Genomic DNA, 17,916 nt, shown 5'->3' on the forward strand with positions numbered 1-17,916 from the left:
TGGGGACAATACAAACTTCACAGCCCCTGCAAAATTTGCAAGAAGACAAGTGGCATTTGAAGGGAGTAGTTACGATCAGTCATGCTTCTGTATGTTTGCACTCTTTATTTGTACAAGCAAAGAAATTGCTAGGTAAACCCATATAGCCCTTCCGCTAGTTGCCAGTTTCTTTTCAGCATTACTGATAAGGATTTGAAGGAAGAAGAGGCAGTGATCTGAAAGGCCTGACAAGCTGGGACATCCCATAAGCTAAAGCCAGCTGGAAAGTGTTTCAGAGATGTGTTGGGAGGTGGACGACAAGCTGTTGGCAGAATGTGAGGAAACAAAAAAAGGAGAGGCAGGTTGTTATGCTGAGGTTACCATTGTGGAAGGGTGAAAATAAGAAGTCTAATCTTGATTTGGGGAAATACTGAAAAATGGTACTCTTCTTATTTTTTTAAAATGTGTTTTGCAAAAAAAAAAATCCATGAAAAATTTATCTTCATACATTTAAGGAGCATGTGACAAGACTTTTAAGTTAAGACCTGTTTAATCAAGAAATCAAGAAATGACTATACTTTTACTGGTTGGCCACAGTTGCCTACTGTAGTCAATACAGAACAGAGGTCTTACTTTAGAATAAAATTCACCAGTCTTATTGCTGAGCTGGTGCACCCAAAATATTAAATCCTGGAATTAATATTCACTGTTTATTATAGTGTAACCTCTTTTCAAGTGAATCAACAGACTTGTGATTGGACTATTTTTTGGATGAACAGAGAAAGTATGTAAAGGTTGGAGCTGTTTTCAGGCAATTCATCAGTTGAAAAATAGAAATACAATCAGTGCCTAGGAATTTGGTGCACTGATTAATGTAACCAATTTTTTAACTGTAACTACATGATGTTAACACTTCCCAAGGAAGGAAAGGTGAACCAGAGTAATATTCTTTTGCTGTGGGTCATCAGCTAATCATCTTGCATAATTTCCAGCAGCATGAACATCTCTTGTATAGTCACTTGTATCTTATTCTCTTCATGGTACATTTTAACTTTGCCAGGGAGAATCATCTTACTGTAACCCAAGGTGAGCTTACTTGTATATCTTATGAATTTGCATAGTATCTCTTAGTTTGACTTTTCCATTTGAACTTTCTAAATATTTTCCCACAGTTTTACATTTGGGAAACAGCAGAAGTCAATAGACTTGTCCAAGGTTGCATAGCAGTTGAGTGATGAAACCCAAAATAGAACTGTGTACATTAAATCCTGATCTAGTTCCTTTTATATCTCAATTGCATATTCCCTGACTTATTAATTTATATACGTATTAATACGTATTAATTTATATACATACCTACTGAATGGAAGGTAGTTACAAAATATTACTCTATGAGTTTGTCTTGGGTTAAAGTCATTGAATTACTTCCCTGTAGTGACTACAGTTCCAGGATTAAGTCTGAGGAAAAGCAAGCAAAATACAGACTAGTTTAATAACTAGAGCATGGAAAGAGATGTAGGCAATCAAGGTTCTTTCTCATATTAGGAGTTCCATGATTTCCCTCTTCATTTCCTGCATTAGGAAAATAACAGTAACAATGCTTACCTTCTTGTAGCATTTGGAGCTCTTTCCCATGAAAATAGCTCTGACATTTCCATGTATTCAGTTAATTGTATTTCTTATAGCATTATAAATAATTTATGTAGATTTCCTGTTTCTCAAAATGCAGTACAACGGCTTTGAAGCAGTGAATGATTTTTTAAATGATAAATTTTAATTATGATAATTGACTGCTTATTTTGGGACATGATTTCTTTAAAAGTTTAAATATGGAAATGTGTTATAATCATAGATTCCACATATGTTTTTGATTATTTATAAATTCAACTAGATATGCAGAGAGAAGAGGAGGTGAGTGATGTGGGATGCTATTTTAAAAACAGTTGGTGCTGGCCTAACTCTTACTGTATTGAAGTGAGTGGAAGTTCACTGATAGCTCTCAAGAGACTGGAATTAGCTCAGCATTTTGTGCTTATGAAGATCTTATCCATGATCACTTAAAGACTTTATCAATTAAATCAATGGAAGATTTACCATTGATTCCAGTTTCTGTAGGGCTGAGCCCTACAATAGCTGATTATTTGACTCATTATTTTTGTGTATTGTTCAGGTATATAAATAGCTGCCTAAGCCTGTGGTATCAAACACCTACAATCATGTATGTGCTCGTAACTCTGAGGAATAATTTGATCATTTCAGCTAATCACAACTATTAGAATTGTCCTCATTTTATTTTCATGATCAAGCCCTACTTTCTTCGAATTGAGTTTTCCTAGTAAGAAAGCCTTATTAGCCAGTTATTGACTGATTGTGCCAAAAGGTCAATCTGTACACACAACTGTAACATTAAGCAAACAGTCATTTAATGTGGGAGGTATTGCAAGAAGAATTCACCTGTGTGCTTTAGAGGAGGACTAGCTAAATATAACAAGGAAGTTAGTTCATTCTCCAGGATCTCCCAGAAATAAAAACATTCATGTTTTGGGGTAGCCATCAGAAGATTACGCAGAAAAAAAAATGTGGGTGATGTAATGAGTTTCAATTCTCCCAGCAGCACTGAGCTGAACAGATATCAGAGAAACAGCATGGGTATCGTTGGTATGAGAGTTATGCCATAAATGCTTGCACCAGCACTGAATAACGTACTGTTAAATGATTAAATATCGAGGTTTGAACTTTGACACTTTCATAATACACTAAGATGGATGAAAAGGCAATAATAAATTAGGTTATGTTACAATTTTTCATCCCACTTCGTTGACAAGCTTTGTTCTGTGAGATAGATTATTGTTCCATCTGTAACCTCAGCTCAGTGTCATATTTACAATGTTATAGTTAAGGATCACTTGCTGTTTTCAATATAAATGTATTTTTCAACAGATTCATTAAAGAGACATCTAAAAATTTATCACAACAAATCTTGGCATTAAAATTTCTAGTCTTGGAGTTATAGTTTCCTCTTAAATCAGAAAATGCTTAAATCGCCATGATTTTCTTTTAAAGATAGCTTGTGCTTAAAATAGGCTTTTATCTAAGCTCAGTTTATAGCAATTTGGAAGCTGTTTGTGACAGATCACTTCTTTAACACCAAACCAACTACAGAATTTTGATTCAGGTTTTCCAGTGATACAGATCTTTGCAGCTGTTCTGAGTGGCTTTTACTTTTAAGAGAACCCTACTGTTATAGAAGCTCCCTCTGACAAGGACGGAGGGAGTATTACATCTCTGGGCCCACTCTACACAGTTGCAAGAGGGGCAGAAATGAGCCTTCTTTGCCTTGATGAGCCTCATCTGGGAACTCCAGTTGCATCCTCTGCCCTGGAGATCAATTTAAGGCCAGTCCTTGGCCTTCAGTCCTGCTCAAAGCTACATTGTAATTGTACCTATCTCGGACCTTGCCTCCTAGATGGGATGGTCATAAACGGGTCCTGGGATGGACCCATCAGACCTATATTATAGGATATCTGCAGTCCTGTCTTTGGCACTGTCTCCTGGCGGGATTTCAGACCCATGTTTTAGTGTTGTCTCCAGTCCTGTCTCTAGCCCCATTGCCTTTTACTTCTTAGCGGAGGCCCTGAGAAGTGGTTCATTATTCTGCCCTTTTTTGGACATCTTTATGAGGAGCTCATGCATTGCAGCAGTAAGTAAGAGACTGGTGGTAACATGACATTTTCCGTAAGAGTAATTGAAGTCTTACATCATCTGTAGTTCAGTAGTAGCTAAAAAAAAAAAAAGTCTTTAGCTGCAACATTCCATGTTTTGTTTTGATTTGCCATGCTTTGCAGCTGCTGAACTCATGTGACTATGTAAATTTTGAAGACTGTGCTTAGGCACCTCTGTAACATTCATCAAGCAATATGTCGTGACTAATTGGCAAAAATGCAATTGATTGCCCTTACATTGATCTCATTGCCTTGGTGTTTGTGTGTCTTTCTCCTGCTGAATAGATGAGATTCTCCAGAGTGTCGGAATCTGAAGGGGGAGACTGAGGATGAAGCAGGTAGTGGCATGTTCTGAGTTAGGTATGAAAGTTGTCATTTACAATACTTGGTCACCTTAATGATGACAAGAAAGGGGGTCTGGACAGAAAGGAGTACCCATGGTGGGCTCTCTGCTTCCATGTGGAAACACAATTCTGTGTAGTATTGACTTTGCATGTCGTTAGCTGTTAATTAGAAAACCTGTTTTGCCAGAACTAGTCTATATATCACTCACAGAGGAGGAAAAAACTATCTTCACAGTGCTATTCTGTGAAGCTTTTCTTTTACATCAGAGGTGTAGATGTAATCAAGGTTATTGAAAAGAATAATAAAATCAGCTTAAAGTGCCATTATAAAAGTTGCAGTGATAAAACACAGCCTTATGATCACTTTCATGCCAAACCAGGCAATGTCCAACTTCAAAGAACCGTTGAAAATATAACAGGCTGTGTATTAAATTTAAGTGGAGTTTCCAGGATCTTTGGGGGTAGACCCAGAGGTCCTGATTTTGAAAAGAACTTGCATCTGCTCACCTCCCTCTTTGAAGTAAACCGTAGCACTTTAAGTGTGTTCTTGAATAGAATTACCACATGTGTGAGATATTAAGTACTTGCAGAAGAACTTCACTGGGTCATGGCCCAAATGCTACAGTGATGACTGCTACAGGGAAACAGAGATTGGATGCTGCCAAGTGATGGTTAAGCACAAAGATGTTACCAGTTTATGAAAGTCTTTATGAAATCTTCAGATTTTTCCTCAAGACCAAAAGCCTCTAATAGATGATGAGCTGGACACTCTGTACATGAGATGATTCAGAACAAGTACACACTCACATGGCAAAGAGAGGCAAGACTAAAAATAACTAGTCCCAAGTTTACAATTGAGGCGTGAAGTTCCAAGCAATATCACTGCAAATATACCTGCATTTTCTTTTGTTGAAGTTTCATTGTGTCCCATGAAATAGCCTGACTTTCAGCATTACTAGTAGCACCCAGGCTACTGGTTAAGTACATATGAGGTCTGTTATTTATGAAGGACAAAAATCATTCTTTATTAGTACATAAAGCTGGCAGTGGTTACAATATAAGATTAGATGCAGTGCTGGAAAGAAACAGTTAATAGTAAGTGTGTTTGACTGTGCCCTTTCTAAAGGTCATTTTTTAGTCTGAAGAAGGGAGTTAAACAAATATGAATACAAAACAATACATTCTAAAGACGTCCGTGGTGAAGTTTATCATAGAAGAGAAGGAAGAGAAGAACATGCGACATTTACTGGAATAAATCAGGAGGGGCTCAGACAGTGGGAGCTGAGAGCAGATGAAGGAAGGAGGGAAAATGAGACTGCTGTGAAAGGAGGATCCAGAAACACAGAGGAATGAGAAGTACAGGCTGGAAGTGAGTGAGAAGTTAGCAGCACATTAAAATCAGACATTGGAGAGATTAGCAGACATCAGAGTGTAGAGCTGGGAATTTTATGTGGAATCTGATGACTTCTTATTTCTGCCTCAGATAAGACTGCTTGTATACCTGCTGTTTGTTGATGTTACCCAGATTGGGTTCCTTTCTTTACTGTCCTCAGAAAACTGTGAGGAACTCAGAGGAGTGGAGAGAGAGGAAGGAGCAAGAATGATGAGGAGGAGAAGCGGCTGAGTCCCAGTGTCCTTGAATGGCTCCCATTGGATCTGGAGGGAGAAGCTGACAGCCTGGCTCTTAATCTTGTTCCTGCTGCTGCATTTGGCTGTTGGCCAGTTGGAGAGTGAATCATTGAGAATAATGTAGACTTTCAGCCTTCTTGCAAAATCTGTTGGAGAGTTTTCGATATGCACCGGATAATGTCAGGGCTCTTGCCCACGTTCTGTTTGGATTTCTAACTGGCTTTGAGTTGAGCTCACTTTAGAAAAAAATTATTTGTAAAATGACGTGAGATGAAGCTTCCAAACTTAGTTTCTTCAATACTAGTGTATTAAATTTTCTCGTTCTAACCAATCAAGCTACTATATTTTCCTCACTGTGGGGATAGGAAATTTACCCTGTAATGTGATATCCAACTGTGGTATTATTGCTTCTTACATCACCATGAGCTTTCAGGATTCTGCATTCCACGCTTAGTGTGACAAGGAACCACAAGACGAGTTAATTCCTCATGGCTGTTCAGATATTACAGTACCAATATGAAAAAAAGCTTTGTTTCAACTGTAAAACAAATACGTTTCAAAAAGCCTACAGAGTCAAGGTGCTCCAAGGAAAGCGGATGCCTGTTTTTCATGGTGACGTAAAACCACTTCTGATTTCTGGTTCTAAGGCATTTTGAACACACCGAATGCTTATTGGTGTCTGGCTGGGTTTCATGTGGATAAGTTGCTTGGATGCCAAAGAAATGATTTTGTTGCCAGTGTCTGTTTTTAACACACACAGAATGCAGCTGTGTAGCAAACTCTGCAGCTAGGAGGTACTTTCATATGTGTAAGGCTAAACAGGCTTACCTTGCAGAAAGCCTTACGAGGGCAAGAAAGACACTAAAGCCAAATAAGGAAGGGACGGGAAAAGCATAGCAGGAAAAATCTTTATTCCCCAGATTTCATGAGGCCTCATGGATTTTGTTCCAGGGAAGTTGGTGTCCTGGTAGGAATGCATAACTTTGATCTATGTCCCACTCATACATTAGAGTTTCCAAGACAATAGCAGGGCAGAATGGACTCTGACATCAGATTATGTTCTGTTGGTGACGGCAGCTATCCCCATTGATCATGGTATGTGCATGTTAAAAGAAAAAAAAATACATTTCTTGTTTTATTATTCTTTGTAAGCTAGCAGCATCAAAGGAACAGGCTGCCCTCACTGCTCCCACAGCTGCTGCCTGTGTCTGTGCTGCATATACACTACATTAATTGGAAAAACAGGGACAAAAAGGCATTTAGTTTAGGTCAACCAATTGGACTACAGCAAATGCACGACAGGCTTAATCATTGTCTTTTGCCAAAGAGCAGGTTGGCAAGGGCAGGCACTTCAACCCGTTTGGATGAAATTTGGACTCTTTCCAGTTTCTTTGGAGCCTGGCTACTGCTATAGAAGGCTCTCCACGGAGGGCCCAGGCACTGTCATATCATCCAGGTGTGCTGACACAGGCAGGGGGCTGTGAAAGGTTGGTTGTCCTTGATCATCTGTGAACTCGAGCTTCGGCCTTAGTCCATTCTAGCTTCATACATTTGGTCTGAGAAGGCAGCGCAGCTCTTTCTTCTGGGGAGTAACGTATGTAATTATTGTGGCCTCGTAGAAAGCATCAGAGAGTCCCTGGAGCCACTCTAAAAACAAACATATGGGGCAATCTTTGTTCCTTTGCCACCAAGTTTTTGGCATCTTTCATGGGAAGGGACATCAACAGAAAAAAAGCTCCAAAGGGCCCAGCTGTCTTAATGGCTTACAAACTTTGGGTTTTCTGGAATTATTGCTGTATAAATGTGTAATCTTGCACTTCCAGGAAGAGTAAGTGGGCAGTGGGCCCAAGGCAGTGGGCAGAGTGTAACTCTAAAAAGCTTTTTTTCCGGTAGACATGTGGTTGTAAGTGATTCAGCATTTCAGTATGTCTTCCAAAGCGCAGCAGTAATTAATATGTGGTGTATGGGGTGCATATTTCACACTAATTAAAGTCATTTTCTGCTGAACTCCATGGGGAAAAGGTATTGAGGGATGTAAAGTTTAAACCAAAAATAAGCTCGTGTTAAAACTGGTCAGAGCAATGCTACTTATAATGGGTATAGAAAAGAATTCATTTCCTATTCATTTTCCCCCCAGGCAGTTGAAGTTAGTAGAAGTTATTACATGTGCAACCCAGTTGTTGTTTTTTGAGAAATGAATGTATGTTACCTGTAAACCACTTTCCCTTCTGTGGTTATGATCTCAATCATACAGATAACCTCTCTGATTTTGTTTTTTGTTTTTGTTTCTTTTTTTTTCCAGGCCTTCTGCCTTATCTAGTAGCCCAACATACTCAGATCTTCCGTTCATTAGAATTTCCCCGCACAGAAACCCTGCGGCAACGTCCGAATCTCCCTTCAGCCCTCCTCACCCTTACATTAACCCATACATGGACTATATCCGGTCACTGCACAGCAGCCCATCCCTGTCCATGATCTCGGCAGCCCGCGGACTCAGCCCAACAGACGGTGGGTTAAGGCAGGCTTCCTGTTTTCTGTCATTGTAGCAACTTAAGTTATATTAATCTTGTCAACATTTTTCCCCCTCATTCAAAGCAGCTTCAGCAGGTTTGTCAGACATATTCATTATGTCATAAATGTTTCAATACTTCATCAGCCTATCATGGCTCATTTGTACCTTTCACAAATGTTGAAACTTAGGTGGGGGGAAGAAAAGCCTTGCCTCATTCAAAATTTAAGCTGGAAACGTGGCATATGTCTTGAAACATCTTTGGCTTGTGAAGCTACCTTTGGGCATGATTCTGATCTTCCAGGAAACGAGAAGCATCTGCACTGAATCAAACCAGGTTCCTCATGAGAGTAAATTGGTGTTATACAATGGAGTTCCCCACCTGGGAAAGACTTCTTAATTAAAATAGTATTTTTGAATTAGAAATCTTCCACTGACTCATTAAATTTAGTCAATACTTCTGTTTCAATTAGGAATAGTAGATCTACTTCATTTTATTCTGAGCAATCATCTGGCCAGATGAAATGACACTGATGTAAAAGAAGTCACTGGTTATTGGGTTAGCTCTTTTAGCTTTAACAACAGGCAGTACTTGAAGTTGATACTTTAAGTCTTGGTGTAACCATGACTATTTCCAGGTTATGTGAGAACAAGCTAACCTCTGTAATAACTCTGGCACATTTCCTATTCATTTCAGTGGGAATTTTGCCTCAGTGAGCAATGAGTAGAATTGCAAATGGGTGAGTTTTCCAATAGAGGTGGTTGACATCTCAAAATTGTACTATTTGTTGGAGAGAGCTAAAACATAACAGATTAGCAAGTAAGCATGTAGGGAAGATAATTAAGCTATTATTTTAACTATGGGAAAGATCTTCCCAGTGTGTGCAGAAACTTACAAAACAGAGGCAAACTGCCTTTAGCTGAAATTGAAAAATGAGCAGTACACCCTATCCAAACGGATAACTAATTAATCCTCACTTGTAAGAACATATAACTTTACAGTTAATCCATTAGTTATGGGCACATATTCTTATGAGAATAAATTTTAATGACCTATTGTCAGTCAAGGTATATGGCATGGAGTTGGCTTTCCTGGCAGTACTCTGGAAGTTGTATGAATCCTGGCTAATTCCACCCTTTTATTTTATCCAAAATGTATTTTTTAGAAGTATTAGAAATAGCTTGAAGGGACAATTTGGTCAGAAATGCACATTTTGACTCTGGGAACGTTTTGGTATGAAATAAACATGATATAGCTATAGTGTTATGGCATATATTAGGAAAAGCCTTGAAGTGTATATATCAGCTTTTTAAAAAAATTAATATATAGAACACTTCACAAGTATTCCTTCAATAAACTTCAGATCCCATTCCTGCAGAACTTTTTCCCTGCTGAATATACATTTCAGTTGCACATACAAAGAAATGAAGGAGGGAAGGAAACTACTTACCCCACAGCTGTAGGATATTATCGTATATAAGTTCTTGTTTTCAGGTACCCAAGGCTCAATTCACTTACACAGGCATACAGAGCCATTTGAGATACCCTAAGGTATCAGCCCTGGCATCCGTCTAACGTTCCAGGAGATGTGGGTCTCCTAGAGGTTCTTTGCCATGTTTGGCAGGCCAATGCTAATAACTCAGATATTCTAGGATTTTTCTGTGTGGAATTCAGTTCCACATTCTAACACCTAAATTTGGGCATCTACAGTATAGACTTCTACCTCTGGCCCTTGCGTGTTATTTTGCCATTATAGTCAGGAGAGATCTAGTCACTGAGGTCAGTGGAGCCTTAGCAAATTATTCAGCTTGCCCTAACGTAGATACTGCCATTTTACAAACTGAATCTGGAGCTCAGTCATACCTACAGTGATGTTAAGGTTCATCTGATACATATTAAGTGTTTGGTGTCAATTCAGGCCTGTGAAATATCTTGTCTTCACTCCAGCTGCCAACTCAGAAAGGCAGTTTTCTGCTTTAAGGCCTGTCTTATACCTGCCAGCCTCATGTAGATATTCTGGATACTCAGGGCTCTCAAATGGTGCTGTCCATACTTATATGTGGACAACACGGTTGAGCGTGCTCTGTCTCAATGAGTAATTGCTCAGGCCCAGGACTTTGATGGCTGGCTGTATACACAGTTCTAGCCTTTCATCAATGCAAGCCAACTTATATATGTTTAACTTCTTTCACTGAGTTTTAAACAACTATGCATTACCTCACATTTTCTCTAGGCTCACAGTTCATCTGTGATCAGATATTGCAGCCCAGGTGTTGTGCTGCAATTCATGAATATGCAGAAACCTAACTGTGTGTCTGAGGCCTTGGAGATATTTCAGTAAAACAACTTGCGTATTGAAAGATGTTAAATTTGTTCTCTGGATTCTATAAATTGTTTGGAATGTCAGTCAGGTATAGCATAGAATTACCTATTTTCAGGTATAGGTTCCTATGGTCAGACCACAGTGTCTCACATGTGATGATAGTCTAGATCAGGCTTTGGGCATTATTACAATGCAAATGATAAGAAAGTGTGATGTAAAGCAGGACATGCATGTAATGTGCTAATGTAATGCAGGACATGCATGTAATGTGTGTAATGGACACCCTTGATTAAGTCACATACCATTTGAAATTTGAAGAATTGTAGGTTGTTCTTCTGAAAGTCCTAGTGAGATTTCACTACCTGCCCTAATTGCTTTAGGCCAGTTAGGTAATTAGGTCAGTGTACTACTGGGCTCAGTCTGTAGCCTCATAGATCTGGGAATGGCCAGAAGCCAAAACAATCTGTAAAGTAACTAAGAAAAGTTTCATGCTCACTAAAAGCTCGTGAGCTGTAATTATGGACTGCCACAGCAGTGTGGGTTGTATCTTAACACCTCACCTTGTCCAACAAAATGAGCGGCTTACGGTGGGCCAAGGATTCCTGCGGATAACACAGAGCTTCAGAGGTTAGGTCAAGGACTCAGCTTTTGGTATACGTAGAGCTGAGTGCTTGCATGAAACTCCTCAGTGCCTGCAAATGCAGGGACACAGGAGCAAGTTCTGCTCTTGTACAGAAGTGGGAGCAGAGCTGAAGCTACCCCAAAATAATCTGGGGAAAATGCAGGACTGCAGGCCTGTCTGTAACATGCTTGTTTCAGTGCAGGGGGAACTGATTCTCTGTTTCCTGATACAGTCCCTAACATACCTCTGGCAAATTTAACTGTATGAATACTTATATTAAATACCTTTTTTTTTCTTTTTTCTTTTTTTTTTCTTTATGGACAGCCTTCCATCCATTCATGCAGGCATATGTATGTTTTGTAAGTTTGCATCTCTGTATATATATCTATAAAATATCTCTAGTGATTTCAATATCACAGCTATACCTCATTTACCCTTCATTTACCCTTCATGCAATACATCATTTAGTAGGCTAATTTTTTATGTTTGAAGAAGGTAATAAGGAATGATCTTTAAAGAACACCAGAGCATTTCTCAGCATATGGTGCATTTAGTTATGTGCTCACTGTATGTTTTCTGCAGTAGTTCTTTTTCAAGGTTTCAGCCAATGTTATTGTTAGTTAACCCAGACACTTATGTCAGAAGCTCAGGAAGTATTTTAAGTGTGTCTGGAAAGATACAGTGCTTGCCTACTACAGTAAAACTTTAAAATCAGTGTTTCAGTATGATGAGTTGTTCTTTTATAAATCTGGATTGTATATTTTTCTTGACATTTCATAGAAAGTGACAATAGCTGAAGTGGATTATATTTAATTTAGAAGTCAATTTGTAATTTGGAAAAAAACCTCTCCACAACCTTTAATTTATCTTAGCTCTTTTTTTTTTTTTTTTTGGGCCATTTGTGTACCTGCTCAATGTCATTTTAGTTTTGAACATATCCTGAAGGTTTGTTTCTAAAATAATAGAACATATTTTCGTTGATATGTTTAACATTATGACATCAAAGGCACTTTCTTACATTTCCTTTGGTAAGAATAAAGGCGATGCGTTTTAGTCCTGAACTTGAACACAAACTGGCACAGCGATGTGAAAATCATCTGGTCCTATGAGCAGCGAATCCAGAGACTTGAATGATTATGGAACTTCAGCTACTTTGTTACATTGCAGACTGACTCCTTTTAGTCTGAGATGAGGTAAATTGGAAGAAAGCTCCAGGAAGGTTTTGCTACTTGTGGTTAGCTTTCGATGTGACTAAATAAATCATATTAGTTTCCACTGCTGTCAGCCTGTCACTTTTTGAGTCATTTAATAATAAATATAAAAAAATGAGAACATTGAGCTAATTAATTTTTTATGCTTTGCTGTTTTTTGAATGGTGTCTTTGCAGTATCATTGGTCAAAATATATTGACCCGCAGTGACATACTGCAGATGTTGCATTACATTAAAAAATAAACAAGCTGTTTTAATAGTTGGAGGAAGCAATGTGATAGAACTTTCCTTTTTGTTTCTCTTACATCATTAACAGTGCGTTTTATGTTGTGTTTTTAGCTCCACATGCTGGCGTCAGCCCAGCTGAATATTATCATCAGATGGCTCTGTTGGCAGGCCAGCGCAGCCCATATGCAGACATCATTCCTTCAGCTGCCACTGCCGGAGCCGGTGCCCTTCATATGGAATATCTTCATGCCATGGATAGTAAGTGATGTTTTCTATAAATAAAGACTGTCCTGAAAAGATAACCACATGGGTCATTCATGGTCCTGTCCAAAGGCCTCTTGACATCAGTGTGGCTCTGTGCAGCTGAGGAAGTGGGAGGCTTCTTCTTTGGAGGCTGCAGTGCCTAAGCACTGATTGCTGGAAGTACAAGGGTTGCATTAAGTTGGAAAGTGAACTTGGAGAGAAAGTAGGGAGAGCACATGGCTTTTCTTGAAAATAGGTTATAAATTTTGTTTCCAGCAGGGCTTGAGTGCTTTCGAAAAAGTCCTTTTCTAATCACAATCAGTAACTCACTTTCATCACTGCAGAGAGTATTTCTTCCAATGAGCTCTCTGTTAATAAAAGGTTTACATCCATTGTTCCCATAGGAGAGTGTGTTCACCCCCACTTATTTTTTTTTTTTTTTTCTCAATAGTAGTAGTACAAATAACAACTTCCATAGTCAGTTTCAGAGAATGCTGGATATTGAGTATCATAGTCTTGGATAGACTTTGAGATTACTTCTGACTATGACGAAGCAGGATGTTGAATTTCCAAGGATCTTGAATCAGTTTCCCTAGTAGTAAGACCCTTCCCTACCCACTTCACCGTCTTTCAGACCTGTAATCTTTGTCTCCTTTTCTGTAGCTGTGGAGGAATAGAAAGCTTCTTTTAATCAGCCAAAAGGGAATAGGCAGAACACTTCCTTCTAGTCAGAAGATGCCAACATGCTCTTTGGAGTGCTTCCTCTAGCAAGAAAATAAAATGTAATGGAAAGAAATCAAGCACTCTTGCTTGGTAGTACAGAGCAATGCAACAGCATTAGACCACCTTTTTGTTACACAGCTTTTTAAAATCCTTGTTAGCATATGGTTTTTTCTAAGCTGCATCCCACTGTTGGCCCTGTGCCATACCTGCTGACCCCAGGGAGCCGCCATGAGGCAGGAGGTGGGACATTCACCTCCAGAATGCATGGGAGTGTTGATAGCTACCCCTGGAGACTGCATGTTTGTGAGTGTGAAATAGCTGATTGACCAACAATCTTTACAAGAATCAGGCAAGACAGGTTGTTTGGAACGGGGCAAGCCAGCTACTTTCATTCTGTTTCTTGGATTCTAAACTCAGTTTCTGTCACCAATCACATATTGCATTCGTACTGTGTACAGTGATTTTCATAATAAGACAAAATACCTTGAAGCCACTTGAAAGAACATAACGAATCCAAACAGGTAGTATGGATTTAAACCAGAAATTACTGTGCAGGCTTTAGTGCTTGTAAGCATAAGAATGTGATACTTACTCATTTGGATTTTGAGAGGGAGAGAGAGACAGGAGGGAACTGATGTTAAGAGGGACACCCAAGTTAATGCCTATGGTGAATATTAATACTATCTTACAGAATGGAGCTCTTAAATGTAGACTTCTTTGAATGGGCCTATTCAGACTATAGGAAGACAGGAAACCTAAGAAAAACAGAAGACCTTACAGTACTCATACAAATAACAACATTTGCATAAAGTACCTTCATATGTGAATAAAGAACTGTGCATACCGCAGTACACAGAGAATTACAGCTTTTGCACCCAAAGCACATCATCGCTTCTTATTTAAAGGGAAATGTATTGACATTTGCCCATAACCTCAACCCATTCACAAAATGCACCTAAACACTATCTCTAATAAGGATATTTGCTGTCAGCAGCTTTAGCTGTCAGATTTCTGAAAGACAGTCTTTAATTTGTTTTGTGTTTTTTTTTTTTTAAATTAAGATCACACATTTGAGATTCATTATAGCAGCAACTTTTCAATTAGAGATTATTTCAGAATTAAGGAGGAAAAAAATGTGTAGCAGTATTATGCAAATGGGTTATTTTTAAACAGTAAATAGAGAATTAAAATAAGAGTGAATCCTGGTAAGGTCACTCAGCTCACCTTCTGTATTTGATGAGAATGTGTTTAGTCAGGCAATAGCTGCTTTTATCTAAATAGAGGATGAAGTTACCCTTTTACTTTGTAAAAACTAATTAAAACTATCTTAACTTGCATGGGTATACAGTAAATTAATTGTCATTAAGTAGGAATCTGAATGTCCTATCATTCATCATGCTAAAGAAAACCCCTTTCTTCTTTGTTGGAATTTTAGATTAGAAGAAAGAACAAAACAATTAGCAGGAAGCCAATATTAAGATTTCTTTTTTTTCAAACAATAAGAATGCCCATGGTTGCATTTAATAGCTATATACAGTGATCAATGCAAAGTAATATCATTTGTTTGGATCTCTCTTTTTAAGGGTTTGTATGGTGATCTTAAAAGTACTCTTTCACCTTTGCCCAATCTCGTCAAAGGAAGCGGAAGAGAGATCGGTCGTTTCCCTCATTATCTGCAATCTGATTTTGAGGGAGTTGACTCAACTCACTCAAAGGCTGCAGCGCATTTATATCGCACAACAACCAAATAGATACAAGCAAGATGTTGTTCCCCTTTGGTGAAGCAAGTCTCTCTCCTAATTGTGTGTCTATGCAGTGTCTAGCGCAGTCCTTTGGCTGTAGTACAAATAATAATTCCAACAACAGGATGCACAAGGTACAGAAGTATTTTATATACAGTGTGTGGCCTTTGCCCCTGTGGTGTTGGAAAACTGATTTCAAAGTGGGGACGAGATGGCTGGAAGGAGAGTTAATCAGGATGTTAAATCCTGCCTCATGAGGAAGAAACTTCTGGAAGATCTGAACTTTGCTGTCTGTGAACTTTCTGATATTTCATGAAAGAATAAGGCCAAGATTGTTTATTCTTGATTGTCTTGCTTACTCATCCTCTCCTGTATGGCATAAAAAATAGATCAGAATTTTCTTTGCTGCTATTTCTGTGGGTTTTGGTGGCCAGATTTCCTGACCAAGTCTTTTCATCCTCTTCCTTGGTCTTGAAGTATCAAATCTGCTACTTTTATTTATGCAGGAGAATAAACGGGGAAAGTATTGACAGTACCACCACAGCAACAAATGAAATTCACTGTTTTGACTGGAAAGATAACTGTATGCCAAAACTATCTTTTAAGCACACTTCTAACTATCTTAAAACTTTAGACTGTCTAAAACTTCTAAACATTTAGGTTTGAGTTCTGCATTTTTCACTCAGGGAATATGTTTTACTGTGTTTTTAACCAGTGTCTAGTAGGAGGCAGACATGATTGTAGAGGTTTCCAGACTCTGTTTGGCCCTAATGGCATTATTAGCCGAAGTCTGATTAACTTTTCCTTATGCTCACTCTGAATGGGATTTTTTTTCCTTTTTTTAAAAGCCATTCAGCACTGCCCAAGCCCTTTTGCTGCTGGAAATACTGATGCCAACTCTATAGACACAAAGCTTCTGACCAGCCTCGAGTTGAGCCAATATAGGAAGCTTTTGAATTCTGATTTTCAAGTCCAAGTGAAGCATGAGTGTGGAATAGTAGAGCTGTTCCTTTTCCTTTCATACTGGTGAGAGAACTACCATTTTGGAAATTAAATGAATATAGGACAAACTTTCAGGGAATGAAAACAAAGTTCTCCACACATCTGTAAGCTGAAAACAGAAGGATTCAGTATATTCTAATTAAAATATATATATATATAAATATATATATATATATTTGTATAAGTATATATATATATATATCAAACTTACCATGTTCACAACCTTCAACAAAACCTAATGCCTTAGACAGATTTGAAGAAGTTAGATTTAAAGGAATGGAATAAATGATACATGTCTGAAAATTGCCTTATAAAAGATTAAGCAATGCTAAAAACTTCAACTCAGAAATCAAATTCATGGGCAAATTTACTATATGGCATATTCCATTTTTTTTGAAATTCATGATGGAGATAGATATCTGTTATTTTAGGATTGAGCTTCACCCCAGGAATAAGATCTTTGCTTCTGACACTTGTGGAATTTCTGAGCACTCAGATCTTTACGGTCTACTCTTAGAATTTTTTACTATAATTTCTCTTCAGAAAGATGACATTCTTAAACAACTTTTCAATGCCAGCTTCATTTTGCATGCTTTTCCAAAGTTGATATTTTTTTCAGCACTTGCATAAAGGTAAATTAATTTTTAGTGAATCACTGCTTCTGCATTTTTTTTTGATTTTCAAGCATTTTTAAAAGACTGTGGAATGCAGTGCTTCGATGGGAGAATGCTGCGAGCAGATAAACATGTCAAATTGCCAAATAAATATTGAAGTGTTTCTGTTTAAAATAAATGCCTCCAGTTTATTTTAGCAATCAGAGACACTTACAAATTGTGATCTACTTTTTATGGTAAGAGACAAGCTAAGAAGGGTGTTATATACTACTTGAATAGTTTAGAAAACCTTCAGCAGCATAATGAATGGTCATCTCGTGTTTAAGACTTTTTAAGGATGTAAAACCTAATTAAACCATGAAGATCTGAAAAAACAGTAATTCCATTTAATTGTATTTTCCGTTTTGAAAGTCACGGCCTCCCTTGAAGCGAATCCCCGTCTTCCATTGTCACATTCTGTAGAGCTCCAGCTTGGCCTTAGCTGTCAGCTCCTGCTGTGCACCAGAAATGTTCCATTTACACAAGGAACTGTTAGCCCATGGGAAATTGGCCCCGTCCCAGGTAGATGGAGGGGACTAACTAATTCCCAGACCTAGGTGGGGCCAGCAACGTGAAGAGAGAGACGAGGGCTCCTGAATGGTGTGGTGAAAGCCTCGGTTCTCTGCAGTAAATTCACCCTGCTCTTCCTCTCACAGCTGGAAAGAATCTTTCTTTTCATTGCTGGCCACAAATCTCATGTGTCTCCAGCAGCGTAGGCGACAGGGATGCCCTGGCACAGGGCCTGGAGTGGCTCCGCACTGAAGAGCGGGCTGACTGCTGACAGCAGTTGGGAGGGAAGGGGGAGGTTTAATGAGCCTTTGGTGGAGAGAGGCCTCTTACAAGAGCCATAGCGTGACTTGGGCAAGGGATAAAGGAGACAGGCTCCCTTCAGAGAGAGGAGGGAGAAGGAAGAGAGTCGTTGCCATTTCTGGGAATCCACAGGGCAGCAAGTATAAATTGCGCTCTGTGTGATTTGTTGAAGGTG

General features: G+C 38.6%; 1 protein-coding gene across 1 annotated transcript in view; it reads left to right on the plus strand.

Annotated features, from left to right (window-relative positions):
- Nucleotides 1-17,916, plus strand: part of GLI3 (GLI family zinc finger 3) — a 137,206-nt gene that overhangs the window by 62,151 nt on the left and 57,139 nt on the right. The window contains exons 3-4 of the mRNA XM_010223780.2: nucleotides 7,977-8,182; nucleotides 12,680-12,826. Of these exons, the coding sequence (XP_010222082.2) occupies nucleotides 7,977-8,182; nucleotides 12,680-12,826 (353 nt within the window). The remainder of the gene's footprint in view (nucleotides 1-7,976; nucleotides 8,183-12,679; nucleotides 12,827-17,916) is intronic.

Source organism: Tinamus guttatus, unplaced genomic scaffold (genome assembly GCF_059628265.1).
Source record: "Tinamus guttatus ecotype Peru unplaced genomic scaffold, ASM5962826v1 Tinamus_guttatus_pri_ptg000104l, whole genome shotgun sequence".
Classification (NCBI taxonomy): domain Eukaryota; kingdom Metazoa; phylum Chordata; class Aves; order Tinamiformes; family Tinamidae; genus Tinamus; species Tinamus guttatus.